This window comes from Dreissena polymorpha, chromosome 5 (assembly GCF_020536995.1).
Source record: "Dreissena polymorpha isolate Duluth1 chromosome 5, UMN_Dpol_1.0, whole genome shotgun sequence".
Taxonomy (NCBI): domain Eukaryota; kingdom Metazoa; phylum Mollusca; class Bivalvia; order Myida; family Dreissenidae; genus Dreissena; species Dreissena polymorpha.
This window is the reverse complement of record NC_068359.1, coordinates 113,972,876-113,993,610: the sequence shown is the minus strand read 5'-3', so window position 1 is coordinate 113,993,610 and position 20,735 is coordinate 113,972,876. Positions and strand designations below refer to the sequence as shown.

Here is a 20,735-nt window from a genome sequence, read left to right as displayed (position 1 = left end):
ACAAAATTATTTTTACCACTCTTGAGGCAACAATTATGTTTTAATTTTGATAAAAATTTGGTGATAATGTTCATTTTGGCAATACATCCCCGGAAGGCTGCATTCTAAAGTGGATCATATGTATAAAACTATGTCACAAGGAAAACTGTTAGAAAAACCGTGAAGTCAATCTAGTGTCAAGCTGGATGACTCGAGCTTGATGAAACTTGGTCAGATTGTAGTCAGGCCAACCGTGAAGTCAATCTAGTGTCAAGCAGGATGACTCGAGCTTGATGAAACTTGGTCAGATTGTAGTCAGGCCAACCGTGAAGTCAATCTAGTGTCAAGCAGGATGACTCGAGCTTTATGAAACTTGGTCAGATTGTTGTCAGGCCAACCGTGAAGTCAATCTAGTGTCAAGCAGGATGACTCGAGCCTGATGAAACTTGGTCAGATTGTAATCAGGCTAACCGTGAAGTCAATCTAGTGTCAAGCTTGATGACTCGAGCTTGATGAAACTTGGTCAGATTGTATTCAGGCCAACCGTGAAGTCAATCTAGTGTCAAGCTTGATGACTCGAGCTTGATGAAACTTGGTAAGATTGTTGTCAGGCCAACCTTGAAGTCAATCTAGTGTCAAGCAGGATGACTCGAGCTTGATGAAACTTGGTCAGATTGTAGTCAGGCCAACCGTGAAGTCAATCTAGTGTCAAGCAGGATGACTCGAGCTTGATGAAACTTGGTCAGATTGTTGTCAGGCCAACCGTGAAGTCAATCTAGTGTCAAGCTTGATGACTCGAGCTTGATGAAACTTGGTCAGATTGTTGTCAGGCCAACCGTGAAGTCAATCTAGTGTCACGCAGGATGACTCGAGTTTGATGAAACTTGGTCAGATTGTTGTCAGGCCAACCGTGAAGTCAATCTAGTGTCACGCAGGATGACTCGAGCTTGATGAAACTTGGTCAGATTGTTATCAGGCCAACCGTGAAGTCAATCGAGTGTCAAGCTTGATGACTCAAGCTTGATGAAACTTGGTCAGATTGTTGTCAGGCCAATATCTATGCTAGTCCTGGAGTACCGGGTAGATTCGTTTAAAAGCTAGGTCACCAGGTCATATATTTAATATGATTTAATCTTGATGAAACTTGGTCAGCATTTTTATCCAGATATTATGAATACCATGTTTGAATCTGGGTTAAGTTTGATTATCGTGTCAGGTCTGCGGTTTTTAGTGTCCTTGAACTGTTCAGGGCCACCATGGGCCTCTTGTACTTATTCCAGAACGCACGAATATTTCGTTCTGCTGTCAGATCATCATTTTAGCAGAATAATACTGGATGAGTATAGATAATGAATACTGCGTTGCTAAAATAGCATCAACGTCTAAAACCGTTCTAAGAGTTGGATAGAAATTGCTATACAAAAACAAAATAGTCGAAAAAACACGCTCTTAAGAAGTTCATGTTCATGACGGTAGTAAATGTATCGTCTTTAAACAAAATCATTATTTTCACCCAAGCACGCGGGCGCGCTGGACGTCTACTTGACACGCCGTATCTTCATCTCTGATTTCTTGAGCACGTAAATCTGCCAGTCCTTGAAGGAGCCATAGACAATGCCCTGCTCTCCGGGCACGCCCCACTTGCCGTTCAGGTTGCTCTTGAAGCAGGCCGAGTACCAGTAGCCGCCATGATGTTTCTCGGCGCACTTAACGCTGTCAGTGCCGTCGTTGTCCTGGTCGGCCGTGGAGAACTTGTGGCCGTCGTGGTCGAACTTGAGCGAGTCTCCTGAAAAGAAAGACGCCATCAATCACATCAACGCCCTTTTTCAATCAATGTACCGTAAACAGCAAAAATACAATTATTTGAATTACATGAACACTGAATGTGCGAAGTTAGTAATTACGCAAGTGATTTAGCTACTAGTATTCAAATAGCGTTGTAAGGCAGATTTGTTTCCTTAAACATTGCATTTTGTCGGAGATTGACCTTATCATCCGTACTATTAAAACGTTAATTGTTTCTTTATCCGTGAGGGTATACTGCTCGTACAGGGCATCTTAAGTGCATAAGTAGTAATTACTGGTATGCAGGGGATCGAACTTTATGCCTACTACTTACATTACTCATACTGAAATATTGTCTTCACAAAACGTTACAACGACGCCGAAACAGCTGCAGATGTGTCAAGTATAGGTCGAAGCTTCAGGTAAAATAGAAAAATTTCGTATTGCTTTTACCGAACCTTTCCCCCAGTCCAGTTATTTTACCTTACCTTACCCGCGGTTTCGTTGTTTCACCGAACTTTACCCGCGATCCCGTTGTTTTACTAAAACCTTACCCGCGTTCCGTTGTTTTACCGAACCTTACCCGCGGTCCCGTTGTAGCCGTCCACGTGCAGGGTGTATTTGCTGGCACTGTCGCCCACGGAGAACGAGCTGTAGTGGGCGAACTTAGAGACGCCCTTGAAGTCCTCTAGTTCCACTCGCAACTCGTAGTGTCCCTGCCGCGTGAGGGCGCTGATATGGCGGTTGCCTAGGAGAAGATGACGTCAGTAGTATGGCGAATTGTGAACGATATGATATTTGTCACAATGGTGGGAATTAGATCTGCCGCGTGAGGGCGCTCATGTTACGGTTGCCTGACGAATTATGGCATTATTCAGTCTGAATAGCTTCAATAAGGAAAGTTTTGCTTAATAGAGTCTTTTTATTTAAGATTATAATCAACAATAAGTATCTAGCACTACAAGGCTGCCTCAGTAAGTTTTTCGATGTGAGTGTTCATAATATTGAAGATCAGTTGAGTGCTCCTTATATCGCAAGTAACACCTTAGTTAAAGCCAGTCAGGAAGCATACCTAGATAGAATTCTCCAGTGAGGTTACCGAAGCCCTGTTCATACTCAGCATATGATTTGTAGAAGTCCTGTGATCCGTCCTGACGCCGCTGGATCACCTGAAAAACGTATTGGACACACGTTAATCGATTCTATGAGATAACTGAATTATTTTCCGAACTAAACGACACGCATATGTAAGTGTATGACAATTCATTACGTGATCAAGTGTAAACGGCATATCTTGTACACGAGTATATAATCTATGAACTCTTCAGAGTCTTATAATTGCAATGCACGCGTATGTCAAGGAAATATAAACATAACAAAGCATTCCCTAGTTTGCATCTGAATTTTTTAAATGGCTAGAATTACCATCAAAGCATTTAATCGTTCCGTAAAAATACAGAATAAAGTTTCATCAGCGATCAATGCGTTACCAGCCAGCCACCACCGTCAGTCGTCATGTCGCAGTAAACCGGAAGTTTCGACTCTCCGTTCGGCTTCACCACATAGACGCCCGAGGTGCTGTTTCCTTGCTCCTTCACATCCACGCAGTCAATGGGATCCGCGGGACCTGCAATGCATGGCGCAAATAAAAAGTATCGCTGTTCATTCGAGATTCAGGGTAACTCTTAACGAGCGATTTTTGGTATAGTTGTCTCAACTATAAAAAAACAGGGAAATTTAATTACAGTACATCGTTTGAATAAACAAGAGACCATGATTGCCCTAAAGAGCATAATGTGGACCATTGTTCGCAAACTTTACCTGGGGACTTTGTTTACTTGACCGAGATTATATGTTTTATAACGATTTTGTCATAAATATGGCTTCGGTAGTGCCAATATGTTTTATCTAAGATTCGATGACCTAGCTTTCGGACACACTCGAGTCAAATTCGATCTTGGTCTATATATTGTTAAAATAAAAATTCTGACAAAGTTTTATAAAGATTGAGCCATTAATGCATGAGGTTTTCAGAGAAGCAAAAATTTGTCCTAAGATATAACCTGGTGACCTAGTTGTTTAAAGCAGAAGATACAAACAAGTATTTGGCCGATAAAATCTCAATATAACAATTCTGACGAATTTCATCAAGATAAATTGGCCTTTAGAGTGGTAACGAGCTGAAGATTGATAAATTTGATATCACACGACATACGACGACTTACGCCGGGCATAGACTGACAATTGCTCAACCTGAATACTTCTTGCTCAGGCGGATTAAAAAGGGACGGTATATTATGTATTGGCATGCGAAAACGTTTCGAGTTACTAGTACTATAAAAATATTAAATTACATGTATGGCAACGAATTTTATGTTACAAACACCAAGGATTTTGAAATTATATTTATTGTGTACTTCGTTGGGCTGATTATATGTGTGTGTGTTGTAACGATATCTTTGAATCATGTTCCATAAAGAACACTTAATGGAGTAAAATGAGACCCAGTACGCTTGTATTGTTATAGGCCCATGTCTATTTAACCCATTTATGCCTAGCGTCTAGAAAGAAGGCCTTGGCAAATAGCGTAGACCTAGATGAGACGCCGCATAATTGCTTAAAGGAATTTCTGTAAGACCTATTTTAAATATAGAAATAAATATACTAGACATCCATAATTTTAGAAATAAATTGATCCAATTAAGAAGGATGGAATAGTCCACTAGGCATAAATGGGCTAACAAATATGTGGAGCAGCTCAGACTCGTACCTTGTATGGCTGTTGCGCCTCCTATCACTCTGCAGACGTCACTGATACTCATGGTCTGTTGGGTTAGCAACGTGCTGTGAATGGCGGCAACCTAGCAAAGAGCCGATGGTTGCATAAAAATATATGAGTCTCGCTCAGGGAAAATGGAGCTTAATGCATGTTCATTAAGTGTCATCCCAGATTAGCCTTTTCAGTTCAAACAGACTTATCAAGGACTACACTCCGCTGTTATGACATTTTTTGTTTAATACAAATATCTTCGAAGCAAAAATCCCTTTTAGGCGGAAAATGTAGTCCAAAATAGGCCTGTGCGGACTGCAAATGTAAATATGTGGCGACACGCACGTAGATCTGTACGGATCCCAGGTCGGACAACAAAAAGCCTATACAGATTGCACTCTATGAACTCGAATATTATTCTAAATTTGACACTGTTTATTGTGTGCCCCCTTTCAACGCTACAGATTAAATGCACAGCTAAATTCATGTATAAACATTTAAATAGTTACGATAAAATAATTACTACTGAAAAATGGTAAATAGAAGTAATGATTTAGTTTACATGTTACAAGTACCATTGTTCCGTTTATAACTACATTCTCGTGCAATAATTATTCAACCAAATACATAACAAAGCATCGTTTGGGATCATGACTATAAGCACTGACCTGGTTCTGTAACCCTAGCAACATATTCTTCAGTTCGTCCACGGAAGAGGCCTGTGTAGTCTGGGCTGCCATCGGCCGCAGCAGAAGACCAACAAAACACAGCAGTACGGTCCGCATGTCGTAATGAAAAACACAACCTTAGAAATAAAAAAAAATATGTAAAAAAAACTTGGATGTTTTGTTTTTTTCGCTTATTTTTTTGAAAATTTATTCTTCGACTCAATTGCTCCGTATATGTGTAAATGTGAAGAGAGTTTATGGTCTTTATCGGTATCTGTCACAGAAAGGTTCGTTCATTCTTTTGTTTCTATGGACCGGTGCGATATTTAACCCACAGGGTGACAAGATAACCACCTTCAAATGTGCTGGTGGTCCATTTATGTCAGTTCACAGACCTGACGAGATTAAATGCAGACGTGAAATTGTTTGTTTTAGCATGGAACAGTGTGTGATTACATTTTTATCACGAATATTAACACTCAACTTTGTATATTGTGACAAGATAATCAACGAAAGTTCACCAGCCTTTTTATGATATAATATACACACTCAACAATCGGAAACATAAAATGCAACTTGTTCAGTCATCGTTTATACACTTCAAGTCGGTGGAATCTCTGCTCACGTTTATATACAGTAGTCACGTGTTGGCCCCTTAAAGCTATCCCATACTCACACTTGTAATATCCCAACGCCTGAACGCATTTACGTACTATTTTAAAATAGTTATGTTATCCATTCTTGCTAGACACTGTGCAGTTGTAAGACATACCAAGAAAAATGTACTAATTCGTGGAGTGCCTTTTATCAAGAATACAGAGTTTATTGTGTTCTATCTTGTGAGGACACAAGTTGCTCACGGAACACATACGCACAGCATTTGTATCAGAGTCAAGTAATGCACACCTTTATACGTGACACTAATGTCTAATTGCCTTCCTGTGCATAAAAATCCATGCTAGTAAAATCTTAATTATGAATGTTCGAAGTAAAAATGGTGCATTTCTCCAACAAATAAATGTGTGTTCAATACACGTCCCGATGGTTACAATACACAATTATCCACATGTATATGTCTAACGGAATGCCACAATCAATGAAAATAATGCCACAATTAATGAAAAAGAATGGTATTGCATATTTGAGTTACCTTTTTTAATAACTAATGATGTAAAGGTTCAGTGGTTCCAATACAGAATAATATAGATGATACTTTGGACAAATAGTCTTTTGAATAAAAGGAAAATTACTGATGATCCATTATGTTCTTTTTGCAAACGAAGAGGAAAATTGAGAACACTTATTCTGGCAATTGCATCTATCTAAAGGAATTATAAATGAAAAGTTACCTGGACAATCTTTTCCTTACATTTATAAGAAAAAAAATCCTATATTTAACAAAATCTGCTATAGATAAATAATGTTATTTTGTTTATAAAGCTATACTTAATAAACTTATAAATGCATTCCAAGCATAGCAGATGCCAAGAAATACATCAAGTACGAATATGATAACTTCTATCAATTTCAAACATTTAATGTCATTATCTCACAAACTTGGAATTTAAACTTATGATTGGTGTTTGGTTTGGTGTTGTTTTAAGAACCTTTTACAAATATTATTCATAGCGTACCGTTACTTAAATGCAATAAAACGCATTACCTTTGTGTCATAAAATTAATCATACATACCTTCTATAGTTGCTCTATTTTTCTAGAATTTTCTTTGCCTTTTACATCTGTCATTACAATTTATACATCATCGATTGTTTATATGCATTGAAAAATGTCTACATAGTTACATTATTTATCGTATTATATAAACCTTTGCTTGACGTTTTTCACATTCATCTTTGTCGTGGGCATCAGGGAAGAACAATACACACAAAACAAATTGTGTTTCACATGTTGCTAAATATTTTAATAACACACTTGCAATTTTATGCAGAATCAGCTGCCAGATAACACTCAGAAAGAGGCTTGTGAATTATTTCATTTTGTATCGAAGTTTTCATTTTTTTCTCGGCAGGGGGCGACTTCTTACAGAGTACGCAATTAAATACTGGAAATGGCACTTAAAGCGGGTATATACGATTTAGTCAAATATTTATGAATTTATATAAACTGTGTAAAAAACTTATTATATATATATTTCAATATAAATTAACATAAAAGTTAAGAAGAACATGTGTCAAAAAATGCGAAATAAGCCAGATATTTAATTCTGAAATTGAAAACGGCTGTACAGCCGAATTCGCCAGCATGTATACCATACATGTACGATGTGCATCTAAACTTAGTTTAACGGTTTATTTGAAATTCTGCAACGGTATCTATTCATACGACACACGAACACTATCTCCGATCCTAATACAAAGACGAATGCTTCGGTTATTGTAGGAAAATATGTACGTCACTATCGGCTCGGGGCACTAATTTGTCTTTGCTGCATTTTATGAAATTCGGCTTTAATGTATAATTTTTCTTGCCTATTTTGTGTTATTGTAACATATTTTATCAATATATTACAATTAAACACATATAAAAAATCGTATATACCCGCTTTAATAAAAGTACAAAAAGCAATAGTTTCAATTTGTCTGAAGATGTTAGGAACAAATTAATATTCAAAGAATCGTTGTTGACCACTCATTGAGAGAGAAGGTACACAATAAATACTGGACATGGCATCAATCGTTTCAAGAGAGTGAGAGGAGAGAACAAATAGGGTGAACAAGTTTAAGTTATTATTTCTGAATTTAGTAGATATTATCAACTAACATAAGAATTAAAATCTGCACATTTAAAAACAAGAAATCCAGGTAATATGCAGAGGTAATATTTAAGGTTACTGGTATGTCGTGCTTGAAGAAGAAACGTCATCTTGTATTTCAACTGTTGACACGAGGAAATACCAACAAAAACACGTTGTTGCATATTTATTTCAGTTATTCAAATAACTAACAGATCAAAAAGTGCCATTTTATATCAACATATATAAAAAGTACATCTAACTCTGTTTTCAGAAAAGACATGTTTTTTAAATAAACCATGATTCTAAGTCTCAAACAATCTGTTCCCACTCATAAAATCAATTACAAATTATAATAAACACAATTCTATATACATACAGTTATACTGTAACATAACACATTTACAAGAACATTCAGCATAAAAACACATGCAATGTCAGTGTAACACTCCACAAACTCTGAGGGCATTAGACTTCATACTAGATGGACAGCTGTGATACTTTTTTGTTTTGTCCTCAACTTTAAAAGAGGTGTCTAAAATGTCAAGTTATCAGTCAAAACTAAAAAGGGTGCCTTACAAATCATTATTAGAAAATTAAACATAGTGCTGGTGTTAACAACATTACAAGCCTATTAAGATAACTCAAAATTAACTCATTGAAGTTCCTTTTCAACAAGACAAAACTAATAATTTCCTTTAATCCTTCAACAAACTCCTATTGTCCCTCACAGACCAGATCAGCTCTTGCTATTGGTCCATCACGAATCATACAGGGTTAGGTCTTGACACCTATTTTACCTTTGACAGAGCAGAAAAGTATTTCATGCTCCCTATACACTATAGCCATTGTTCTTGGTATTGATGACATCTGCTGTTCTTGAATACAGTAGGTGATATCTTCGGCACAAGGTTTGTTGAACCATCACATCACGGTCCTTCGTAACAGCAATTCTAACATGTCAATGTATCAAGACCAGAAAGTAACAAATCCTACAGTGATAGATGTGTGTTCATTCCAGTTCGCTGTATCTTGCAAAAAGTGTTTTCTTCAGTGCAGACTTGTAGTTATCAGTGTCCTCAATCTGCACCTTGGCCCCTCGCATCCCTAGTCCAGCACTCTGACTCCTTCTTTCAGCCTGAATGTCAGAATTAACTTATTAAACTAAATGGAACCTTGCTCTGGTCAAACGGACTTAATGCATGTGTGTAGTGTTGTTCTTGATTAGAGCTGTAACGATTCACCCATCGTTCGATTCGATTTCGATACCAAATGGTCCGATTCGATTATTTTCGATTCCATTCAAATTAAACTATTTGCTGCTTATTTTGCAAACTGTTTCATGTTTGGTTTGTCAAGGGCATGAATTAATATATTTGGTATTTGTTATTAACTACCTGTTGAGTTATTCTTAAATAACACCAAACGCACAATGTATCGTATGTGTTTAACAGAAAAAACAACAAAAAACCCATGTAAGTATATAAACAACTTCCAGTTGACTTCTTAACAGAATGCACCCAATTTAGTAAAACACACCATGTATTGAGGGAAAAAATGAGATCAAAACATCACATGGGTATAATTAAGTAACAGTAACTTTCTGTTATCAAAATGTAGGTTATTCAAATCACATCTGAAATATCAACCAAGCGTTTTCTCTTTAAATGTTGCTTCAAATTTGTAGTGCTTCCAGATTTAGGGTAACTTACGTCGATAAAACACATCAGAACCTTCGCCAAATCCGAAATGATCCCATACTTTTAATTTTGACGGTGCGTCTTTCAGCATGGTTGAAGAAGTAATTTTACCGGCTGATGTAAAGCTCAGCATGATATTCATTCATTTATTGGATGCCATATTGGCTATTGACAAGACGTATTACAAATGGCAAGAAAGTTTAGACGACGGATTTGAAAAGTAAGGTTTAAAATGCGGATCAATTGGGATTGCAGTGAATCGAATCTAAATTTGCTGTATTGGTATCGAAAACGAATCGGCAGCGTTGAACCGTTTTTTTTAACATTCAACCGAATCGTTACAGCTAAATTCTTGATTAACCTAAGAAGTTCACACAGACTTGGACATTTTCATTGAAAGGAAGTTTGTTTTTAAGCAAAAAATCCAGTTTAGGCAAAGCGTCGTTCCTGATTAGCCTATGTGGACTGTACAGGCTTATCTGGAATGTCACTTAACCCACATGCATTAAGCAAAGTTCTTCCTGAACAAGTCTCTTTATAGACATATAAGAAAACAATTGTTATTACATGTATTATATTGTGGTTATCTCAGCCATCTGTCCGTCCGTCCGTCCTGGCCACTATCTCCTCCTACACTATAAGCACTAGAACCTTGAAACTTACACACATGGTAGCTATGAGCATATGTGCGACCTTGCAGTATTTGGAATTTTGATCTGACCTCTGGGTCAAAAGTTATGGGGGTTGGGGTGGGGCCAGGTCAGAGATTTTCACTCATTTTTTAATGTTATTTTACATTAACTTCTTCATTTCTTCACCCATTTACTTCAAATTGATACTGAACATCTCTTATGACACAATACGGTCAATCTCAACTATGTATGGCCCCATTACCAACCCTGGGGCGCCCCCGCCCACATAGACAACGCCCACCCAAAATTGCCTTTTACTATAACTTCTAAATTTCTACACTGATTTACTTCAAAGTGATACTGAACATTTCTTATGACAAAACAGTCAATCTCAATTATGCATGGCCCCATAACCAACCCTGGGGCGCACTTGCCCACATAAAAACCACGCCCTCCCAAAATTGCCTTTTACTATAAATTCTTCATTTCTACACCGACTTACTTCAAATTGATACTGAACATATCTTATGACAAAACGGTCAATCTCAACTATGCATGGTCCCATTATCAACCCTGGGGTGCCCCCTGGGTCAAACATGCGGCGTGGGGATACGCGTCGGCCTCTGCCGCGCCATTTCCAGTTTACTTAGATTTGACCATCATTTTTGGTTAAAGCATTATTTCATTAAACATTAAGAACCATACGCTGTAATATTGATACAAAACATTCGCTGATTCATAAACTTCTAATTGAAACAAACTTTAATTTGAAATGGTATTTTAAAAATCTGTCGAACACAATTAACTCTGCCATTTTAATTATTAATTTATCAATGCACTAATTATACACACACAACAATACAATTATATTACCTAGAAGTATTCTCAAAATTTAACTGTGGGTTTACTTAAGAATTGTGCAAGTAGCAGTACAACAGTGTCCTGATGGGGTTCATTATCAACTTAACATAAAACCTGTCACACAGAACACAAGGGCTCTACAGGATACTACATACCTCTATAGGGCTGACAATGCCCTGTCCCCCCTTGCCCAGTCCCTGGCCTGCAGACCAGCCCATCTTCTGTAGCAGCTTGTTGCCAATATTGTCCTCTGTAATACCTGCCCTCGTGGGCTGCTCCACCCTACAATGTTAATGTACACAACCTTATGAAACTTTCTCACTTCAAAAACACCAACTGCTAGATGAACAAGATAGACCGAGCCAGTAAGATCGTCCTAACATAAACCCAGTGACATGAAGTGATGCACATGTTTTTTACTCGTACTTATGATCCATTTGTATTACATTCATAGGGCCATTGAGAAAAAAACATGTACAAATGTCAAATAATTAACAGGATGATTGCTCAAAAGATAAAATTAAGACTTGATTGTTTTCCTCAAGACAACTTATTTCCTATAAAGCTTTCAGTAACCATTACACCATATATTGCTTACTTCTTATATTTTAAACTAAAGCAGAACAAGACTATTGCCAAGCAATATGGTCCCCTACCGGTGAAACTCCACCATTTCCAGCAATATTTCTAGTCTACTTGTTGCCAGAGCAACCAGAATTCTTGACTTAGGAACAAAATGAAATAACGTGCATAATCTCCATTTTGCCATCTATCCATGTTTCAAGTTTCAAAAAGAAATATGAAAAGGCTAATCTGGGATTGGAATTACACCCATGCATTAAGCCCAGTTTGTTTTAGTAGGAGGCTCATATCATAGTAATTGATAACAATGGCGTACGGTTCAGCGGGTGGTGGTGGTCGTTTCTTAGCGGGTGGGGCCTGGGATCCTATCTTCTCTCGTCTCTCCTTTGCCCTGTCCCTATACTGCATACCCGAGGTGCCTCCTGGGGACGACTGGCCACGACTTTGACGGAGCTTCTCAAGATTTTGCTGAAAAACAAATGAAAATTATATATCTGTTTTATTGTGTACATGTGCTTGATGTCAGTATTCTACCATTGAACATAATTGAACCTTCTTTTTTTGCATTAACCTAGATTAAGCCTGTTGTGATATATATAATATACTTTAAATCATTACTGTACCACAAAATGTATATGGATCAAATAAATACAAATGTGAACATCAATTGTTTTTTAACACTAGTTACTTATACATTGACTGCAACAGACCTATTCTTACTTTTGTGTGTTGTGACGAAATATTATGTGCATTTACATGTTCATGTCCTAGCAATTAGTTAAATTGATTGGTTTTCACCACTCAACCAGCATTTTCAATGCATTTCCTAACGGCATATAGACTCAATAAAAAATCACATCTTCTACAAGTCCTTGGCCCATACCTTGTTCATGCATATTCAAAGACAAAATTCCTATATTCTGTTGATCTTTTCCCCATACCTTATGCAGGTCTGACATCTGTGAGTGCCTCATGAGCAGGTCGGTGCTGTGGAACTGTCTCTTACACAGCAGACAGGCCATCTTGTTGGTGTCCAGCAGTTTGGTCTCATCCAGGGCCCCTGACCCCCCGTCCTCCTCTTCCTCGTCGTCTGAGTCCCCTCCATACGAGGCCACCAGGCCCAGACGGGACTTCTCACCTGCCTTCATCGACTCACTGCCTCCCTGGGGGTACGAAATGGACAAGACTCTTCAATATTGATTGGCCAAAAGGTTTATCAATATTCATATTCATTATAAAATATTTGACAATATACAATCAGTATTTAAAGCCAATTTTAACAATAAAATACTCTAAATTGGTCAATACAAATTTTAGATTGTTATCAAGTATGACTATTAATGTATGACTTATATAATGTTACTCTAACCAACTATATACTCAACAAGTCAAATGAAACAAGTTCTAACACCTTAGATTTTAACAAGAACACCGCATAACGGGTGCCAGCTCTGCTGCTAAAGCTTGTCAGAAAAAATATTTTTTTTTTAGAGGTCACAGTGACCTTTACCTTTGACCTAGTGACCCCAAATGGGTGTGGCGTAGTAGAACTCATCAAGGTGCATCTACATAAGAAGTTTCAAAGTTGTAGGTGGAAGCACTTTGATTTTAGAGGCAATGTAAAGGTTTTTGTTAAAGTTTTATATTAGAGGTCACAGTGACCTTGACCTTTGACCTAGTGACCCAAAAATGGATGTGGCATGTAGAACTCATCACAGTGATTTTTTTTGTTTTTATTTGTTACAGCCGGTGCCATTTGAATTGGGAAAATTAGCGCGATAAACTGTGAAATTGGGAAATATAACGCAATAAACCATGATATTGGGAAAAATTAAGCATTAAAATATTATTATAAGTAACATAATTAATATTGTTTTTAAGAGCATGTTCAAAGGGTTTTCTAGCCATTTTGGGAAAAGGAGTCTAATCAAACTGGGATTTTTTTTAAATCAATAAAAGTGGCAAATTTGGGAATTATTTATGACAAAAAAGACTAAATTAAAGTGTATATTTTGTAGGATGTTTAAAAAAATAAAGTTGAGATCTAGAGTTGAGAAATCATAATTAAGTAATAAGAGACTTAAAAAAAAAAAAAAATTTTTTTGGGGGGGGGGGGGGGGGGGGGGGGGGGGAAATTGGGCTTTTTTTGGGAAATTTTGGTCAGATTTTTGGGAAAAAAACATGGAAATTTGCGATTGGGAAGCAGCTGAAAATCGGTGGTAATTTTTGGCAAAAAAAAATCACTGCATCAAGGTGCAACTACATATAAAGTTTCAAAGTTGTAGGTGGAAGAACTTTGATTTTAGAGCCTATGTTAAAGTTTGATATTAGAGGTCACAGTGACCTTGACCTTTGACCTAGTGACCCAAAAATGGGTGTGGCATGTAGAACTCATCAAGGTGCATCTACATATGAAGTTTCAAAGTTGTAGGTGGAAGCACTTTGATTTTAGAGCCAATGTTAAGGTTTTAGCAGGACGCCTACGGCGGACAAGCTGGCTATGACAATAGCTCGGGTTTTCTCCGAAAACAGCCTCGCTACAAATATTAAACCCATACCACTCAGATACACATTTTGACCCATTCCAAGTCCGTTTTCTTAAAAGATTCAAATTTTAAGGCTCAAGTTCCAACCCTAAGCTATTGATCAGCAGCAAAAGCACAACACCTGAACTGTTCTGGTTTTATGCTGGTTGCCATTTTTATTTTGGTTAAACAATACTGACATGGAAAGGCAATACAAAAGTTTCAGAAAAACCACCCAGCAACTGTCCAATACTTACAATTGGGGGAGGAGGAGGCATGAGTTTCTTGTCCTCAGGGAAACTTTGTTTCTGTAAACATGAAAATTATTAAAGTTTTTTTTTTAACTTGCTACAAACAAGAAAGACAAAATAATTTTAGACCTTAACATGTACAGGCATCGTAAAATGCAAGACAACATAAAATATCTTTTTTCTTTTTCTTACAGGGACATTTTTGTCTCTAACATCAATACAAATTTAGTAGATTGGAAGAATAAACCACCAAAAGAAAATAGGGTGATTAATGGATTCCTATTTTTAAAACACAGTGCTTATTTATTTTCATTCCCAGTATCAATTTACTTGTGTTTGTATGTTCGCTTTCGCTTTCACTTACTTGAACTTATGTCATGAATACCACTGTCAATTTACATGTGTTTGTATACTCACTTTCACTTACAGACATAGTCCTCCTTAAGCCATTTTTACATAAATCAAGTAAATAGTATTTGTTACAATCCAATTAGTTTCATTCATTGCCCGTCAGTGCACTTACAGCTTTTTCCAGGATGGCAAAGCCTGCGTCAGCTGCCGCAGACTCCTTTCTGCCCATGAGATTCTGCATGTTGATCTTCCTGGAGCCGTCCTTCAATGCCTCCTTCTGGGCGTTCATGGACTTGGCCCACTTCTCCATGTCCTATAGAACAGGGGTCAGAATCTCTCATCCAGGGACAATATCAGCCTCATTATAAGAACATTTGGCTTCATGCATGTACTTTAAGTATTGTCCCTCATAAGCCTGTGCAGTCCCAAAACAACAAGATATGTGTTTGTCAGAAACACAATGTCCCCTGCACCGCTTTGAAGCTATATATTTGACCTTTGACCTTTCACCACACAAAATGTGCAGCTCCATGAGATACACATGGATGCCAAATATCAAGTTGCTATCTTCAATATTGCAAAAGTTATTGCAAAAGGTTAAAGTTGGAGCAAACAAACAAACAATCCAACCAACCAACAGACAGGGCAAAAGCAATATGTCACTATAGTGGTGGGGGACACAAATATCCAGTTTATGTGGATGACGTTGCCCTGATTCATTAAGCCCAGTTTTTCCAGAGCAATGCACATATTCACATACCACTTTTGGGAACAACAAACTCTTTAGGGCAAAATAATGTTTACATCTAGTTATTTATGCTTTCATATTTTGTACTTAAGCCAAATATTAACTGAAATACTGATATGTGTATACAGTCCAACCCCTCTTAAGCAGCCAGTCAAGGGAAACGGCCAAATTGGCTGCTTAAGCGGGGTGGACTCTTAAGAGGGGGTTGGGTCATAGGGAGTCTGGAGTTAATGAGTGCATGCCCAACTGTTCAATTTTTGTACAAACAAAATAGTAAATATGTGTACATGTACTGAACATTGTATAGACTTAAAATATTGTTATTTCTTCCTTTCTAAAATCAGCTATAAAACAACATTTTCATTCAAAAAAATATTCTATTCATCTTTCTAATCATCATCAATATCATCATCATCAGAATCAAGTCAATGAAAAAGAATCATTCTCATGATTCATTGTTTACAAAATGCGCGTTGTATGGCCCCAATGCACTTAAGATAGGAACAGTTGTGAATCAGTTATGCGTGAATAACTCCCGTGTAACTATCAATCGATATTTAATTGGTTTGTTGCAGTTTTATGGCTTTGTAATACCTACCGCACGAATTGGTCCCGACAGTGATATCCTCCACGATAAAATTGTGGCCAGTTACTTAAGAGACTGATAATAACAACCGGGTGTAATCCTCCTGGTAATCGTGCTTTTCATGCATATTTTAAAAACATTTTTTCGCCGCGTAAAGGGTTTTATCACAATCAATATTGAAATCATTGTAAATATAAAACAAATATAAATGTTTTGTTTAATTCCCAAATGAGAATAAAAATTTGTAATCCAAAACACTCTCCCAATTGTTTTATGATAACGAGACGTTTACAAATTCCAGCATCAACAAGATGTGTTTGTGAAACACTATGTCCCCGTATATGACGTTTGACCTTGACCACTCAAAATGTGCAGCTCCATAGGATACACATGCATGTCAAATATAAAATTGCTAGCTTCAATATTGCAGAAGTGACATTACATGAGCAATTTTGACCAATATATTTTACCTTGAAGGATGACCTTGACCTTTCACCACTCAAAATGTGCAGCACCATGAGATACACATGCATGGCAAATATAAAGTTGCTATCTTCAATATTGCAAAAGTACTCATCAAATGAGCGATTTTGGCCACATATATTTGACCTCTGACCTTAATGGATGACCTTGACCTTTCACCACTCAAAATGTGCAGCTCCATGAGATACACATGCATGCCAAATATCAAGTTGCTATCTTCAATATTGCAAAAGTACTCATCAAATGAGCGATTTTGGCCACATATATTTGACCTCTGACCTTGAAGGATGACCTTGACCTTTCACCACTCAAAATGTGCAGCTCCATGAGATACACATGCATGCCAAATATCAAGTTGCTATCTTTAATATTGAAATATTGCAAAAGTGTACATTAAATGAGCGATTTTGACCCATATATTTGACCTTTGACCTTGAAGGATGACCTTGATCTTGACCTATCACCACTCAAAATGTGCAGCTTCATGAGATACATATGCATGCCAAATATCAAGTTGCTATCTTCAATATTGCAAAAGTTATTGCAAATGTTAATGTCAGCGCAAACCAACAGACCAACCAACCAACAGACCAACCAACCAACAGACAGGGCAAAAACCAATATGTCCCCCACTACTATAGTGGGGGACATAAGAATGTCCTCATGTATTTCCTTTGTCCCGACAAAAGCGCGCGAAAATTATGCACCAATGTACAATGTCATGCCATACCCATGGAAAGCGTGCGTGTATTGATTTTTGGATAAAAACTTTGTAGCACAGAGAACATGTAGATCAGTTGATTTTGGTTAAAGGTTCTGTTGTTCTTTTTAACTTTTAATTAGCCGATAATTGTCATAAATGTGTGCTTGAAATAGAATGATTCAACAGCTACAAATAATAAATTATAAATTAAGAATCTCTTATCTAGTAATAAAAGGTGATATTCGCACGTGCGGAAACAAAAAGATCAAACGGTCGCATATTGCTTTTAACCCGATAATAGCCGCTAATAAATTGCAATTCGAAATTGTCTGTCAAAATGTTTATCACACATCATGCATCAGTACTACAGAGCCTAAACCGCAGACTGGAAGTATGTATCGATTTTTTCGCCGTTGCATCTGTGTTATTTTGCCAATGTTCATGACTGACTTACTCGCATGTGACCACTCATATGGGGGAAATTTAACATTTGGGATGCAAAATTGCTGGCCGCTGGCCGGAAAAACGGGGTTACCGCTTAAGAGGGGTGCATTATATAATGTTTATCGACTGTCGCGGCACAGACTGGCCGCCTACACGGGGCAACCAGCTATGAGGGGCGACCGAAAGTAGGGGTTGGACTGTATGTACAGATCTTCCTTCCTATGCTGATAACAGCTATGGGACATTTTCAAATGTTTCTGTACAAAGCACTTGATAAAAAGCATTTTGTAAAACATCAATTGTGGTTAAGACCTTGCGAAAACTAATGTACCTTAAGAAAAGCAACTAATGCAGTCTAAAGACCGACCTTCTGTCAACAAGCTAATAATCCAAATTTAATTTTCACTGCCTTCTTCAAAAGGAGCCTTAATAATAAAACAAATATTTCCATCATAGTGAGCAAAACTAACACAAGCTCTACATGGAAAATATTTGACCAGGCTTTAATTCTTGGCATAATACATAACAACTTTTTTCATTATCTTGTTCCAGGCATTTATAACAAAACAGCAAAAAAGCTTATTTGCCGACTAGCCCAGTGGCTGACCTTTGCTATTTTCTTGGCGACCTTGACCTTCTCCTTCTCTTTTTTTCCCTCCTTCTTGCCACCCTCGCCAGGCTTGCCATCGCCTGTGTCCTGTCCGTCTGTGGGGGCTGGCAGGTAGGTGGCTTGCTCAGCATCCCAGTACATGAACTGCTGGCTAATACTGTTGTAGTAATACTGAAACAACAACAGGGGCAGCCCATTGGTTTTTGGGTTAAATTTTAGTGCGTTTTTAAGCCCCATTCCCAATGCCAAAAAGTATAATATTCCCTTACATTCCCAAAAGAAGGTGTCCGAAAACCAATAGATACATAATAAATAATTTTAAAATGCAAAATGTAATAAATTACCCTATGAAGCTCTATGGGTTGAACCTTAGTAAATATAATATTAAACACTAATTCTGAAGTATTTTTTATTTAAAACAAGATGTGTTTGTGAAACACTATGTCCCCAATATATTTGACCTTTGACCTTGAAGGATGACCTTGACTTTTCACCACTCAAAATGTGCAGCTCCATGAGATACACATGCAGTTTGTTTTTTTGTTTTTTACCTTTGACCTTGATGGATAACATTGACCTTAACCTTTCACCACTCAAAATGTGCAGCTCCATGAGATAAACATGCATGTCTTTTTTCTTTTTTTTTTACCTTTTACCTTGAAGGATGACCTTGACCTTTTACCACTCAAAATGTGCAGCTCCATGAGAAAAAAAACACCGGACAGACAGATGGACACACGGACAGACAAAGCGGCAACTATATTGGGGGAGCATAAAAATGAGCGATTTGGCCACATATATTTGACCTCTGACCTTGAAGGATGACATTGACCTTTCACCACTCAAAATGTGCGGCTCCATGAGATACACATGCATGCCAAATATCAAGTTGCTATATTCAATATTGCAAAAGTATTCATAAATGAGCGATTTTGACTACATATATTTGACCTCTTACCTTTAAGGATGACCTTGACCTTTCACCACTCAAAATGTGCAGCTGCATGAGATACACATTCATGCCAAATATCTAGTTGCTATCTTGAATATTGAAAAAGTTATTGCAAATGTTTAAGTTGGAGCAAACAGACCAACAGACAAACGTACAGATCAACAGACAGGGCAAAAACAATATGTCTCCCACTATAGTGGGTGGGGGACATAAAAAGACCAATTTCCAAATAAAAGTAAAAACAATACAATATTTCCCAATACCCATGGGGCCCCAGCGCCATTCCCAAAATGGTGATTTTAAAAACAAAACTACTTCATCAATCATTCATCCAATGCAGTGCTTGCAGTCAGTCGGGGTTTCACCATGTACACAGGGGGCTACACACATTTCACACAAAATAAAAAAACATACCAAAGCAACTTTAACATTTACTCGCTGTTTTCAACTTGATATTTTTATTTAAAAACAAAGGGCACATCACAAACTTAGACCCTGACAAAAGGCAATGAGAATTGTAATCCTAACAATTGTGTTCAGCATGACAGAGATTTCCCATTCAACTTAACTTCAAAGTAACTCAAAAGTACCGTCATATTCCATTTATGCACAAACCAATTACATTATTCTTCCCTAATCTTCCCCATTCAGGCTAATAAAACATTAAAAAAAAACAATAACTTTCTGACCACAATATGTTCAAACATAACTTCAACACGAGCCTACCTGTGAGTTTGCATCATAGTAGAGCCCTGTGACAGGGTCATAGTAGTAACCAGACGACTCGTCAAACTGGTACAGGGATACATCAGGGGTGGCTGAAAACAGAGGCAGAAACTAAAGAAGTGCAAAAGGAAACTCATTTACAGGAGAGATTACACTGAAATACTCTGCCAATATTTGACTCGATCTCACACAAAAACTTGTTGTTTCTACTGCCATATGGCAAAATATATCATGTTCATTCTCTAAATTTGCCCAAAGAAAAAATTCAACAGGTCATGGTACAATAATTAATAACTACACAATAAAAGCAGTTCCCGACAACAGCAGCCCTTATTCTTTTACTTTTAACAACAAAACACTTTGAAAACAACTTTCATCTAAACCCACGGAACACTAGGAGAGCTATACTCACGATATTTCACGCCTTCACTGCCCTCTGACCCTGGAAGCGGGTACTGGTCCCCAGTCTTCTGCTTCCAGGCCTGAGCTTGATGGGCCAGCCTCTCCTCTGAGGACATCTCAGCTATCTTCTGTTGCTGTTGTACCTGCCGTGAACCAGAACACACACTCTCCGACATGAAAACATTTCTCAGATGATCAGCTTGTTGATGCTTAATTTAAAGTAAT

General features: G+C 37.5%; 2 protein-coding genes across 3 annotated transcripts in view; both read right to left on the bottom strand.

Moving 5' to 3' along the window:
- Positions 1-1,409: 1,409 nt before the first annotated feature.
- LOC127832375 (fibrinogen C domain-containing protein 1-A-like) lies at positions 1,410-5,447 on the bottom strand. The gene is made up of 6 exons (XM_052357814.1): positions 5,203-5,447; positions 4,535-4,625; positions 3,255-3,391; positions 2,837-2,933; positions 2,348-2,512; positions 1,410-1,765 (listed from the first exon to the last, which is right to left on the bottom strand). The coding sequence occupies exons 1-6, from the start codon at positions 5,317-5,319 to the stop codon at positions 1,518-1,520; spliced, it is 855 nt and encodes a 284-aa protein (XP_052213774.1). The 5' UTR covers positions 5,320-5,447; the 3' UTR covers positions 1,410-1,517.
- Positions 5,448-8,128: 2,681 nt separating this feature from the next.
- Positions 8,129-20,735, bottom strand: part of LOC127832372 (RNA-binding protein 5-like) — a 37,497-nt gene continuing 24,890 nt past the window's right edge. For both annotated transcript variants that reach the window (XM_052357809.1, XM_052357808.1), the window contains exons 15-23: positions 20,521-20,653; positions 20,109-20,200; positions 18,428-18,601; positions 15,029-15,169; positions 14,512-14,562; positions 12,671-12,892; positions 12,046-12,197; positions 11,303-11,429; positions 8,129-9,092 (exon numbers count right to left, since the gene is read on the bottom strand). In XM_052357809.1, coding sequence (XP_052213769.1) covers positions 8,967-9,092; positions 11,303-11,429; positions 12,046-12,197; positions 12,671-12,892; positions 14,512-14,562; positions 15,029-15,169; positions 18,428-18,601; positions 20,109-20,200; positions 20,521-20,653 — 1,218 coding nt within the window. In that variant the 3' untranslated portion in view covers positions 8,129-8,966. The remainder of the gene's footprint in view (positions 9,093-11,302; positions 11,430-12,045; positions 12,198-12,670; positions 12,893-14,511; positions 14,563-15,028; positions 15,170-18,427; positions 18,602-20,108; positions 20,201-20,520; positions 20,654-20,735) is intronic.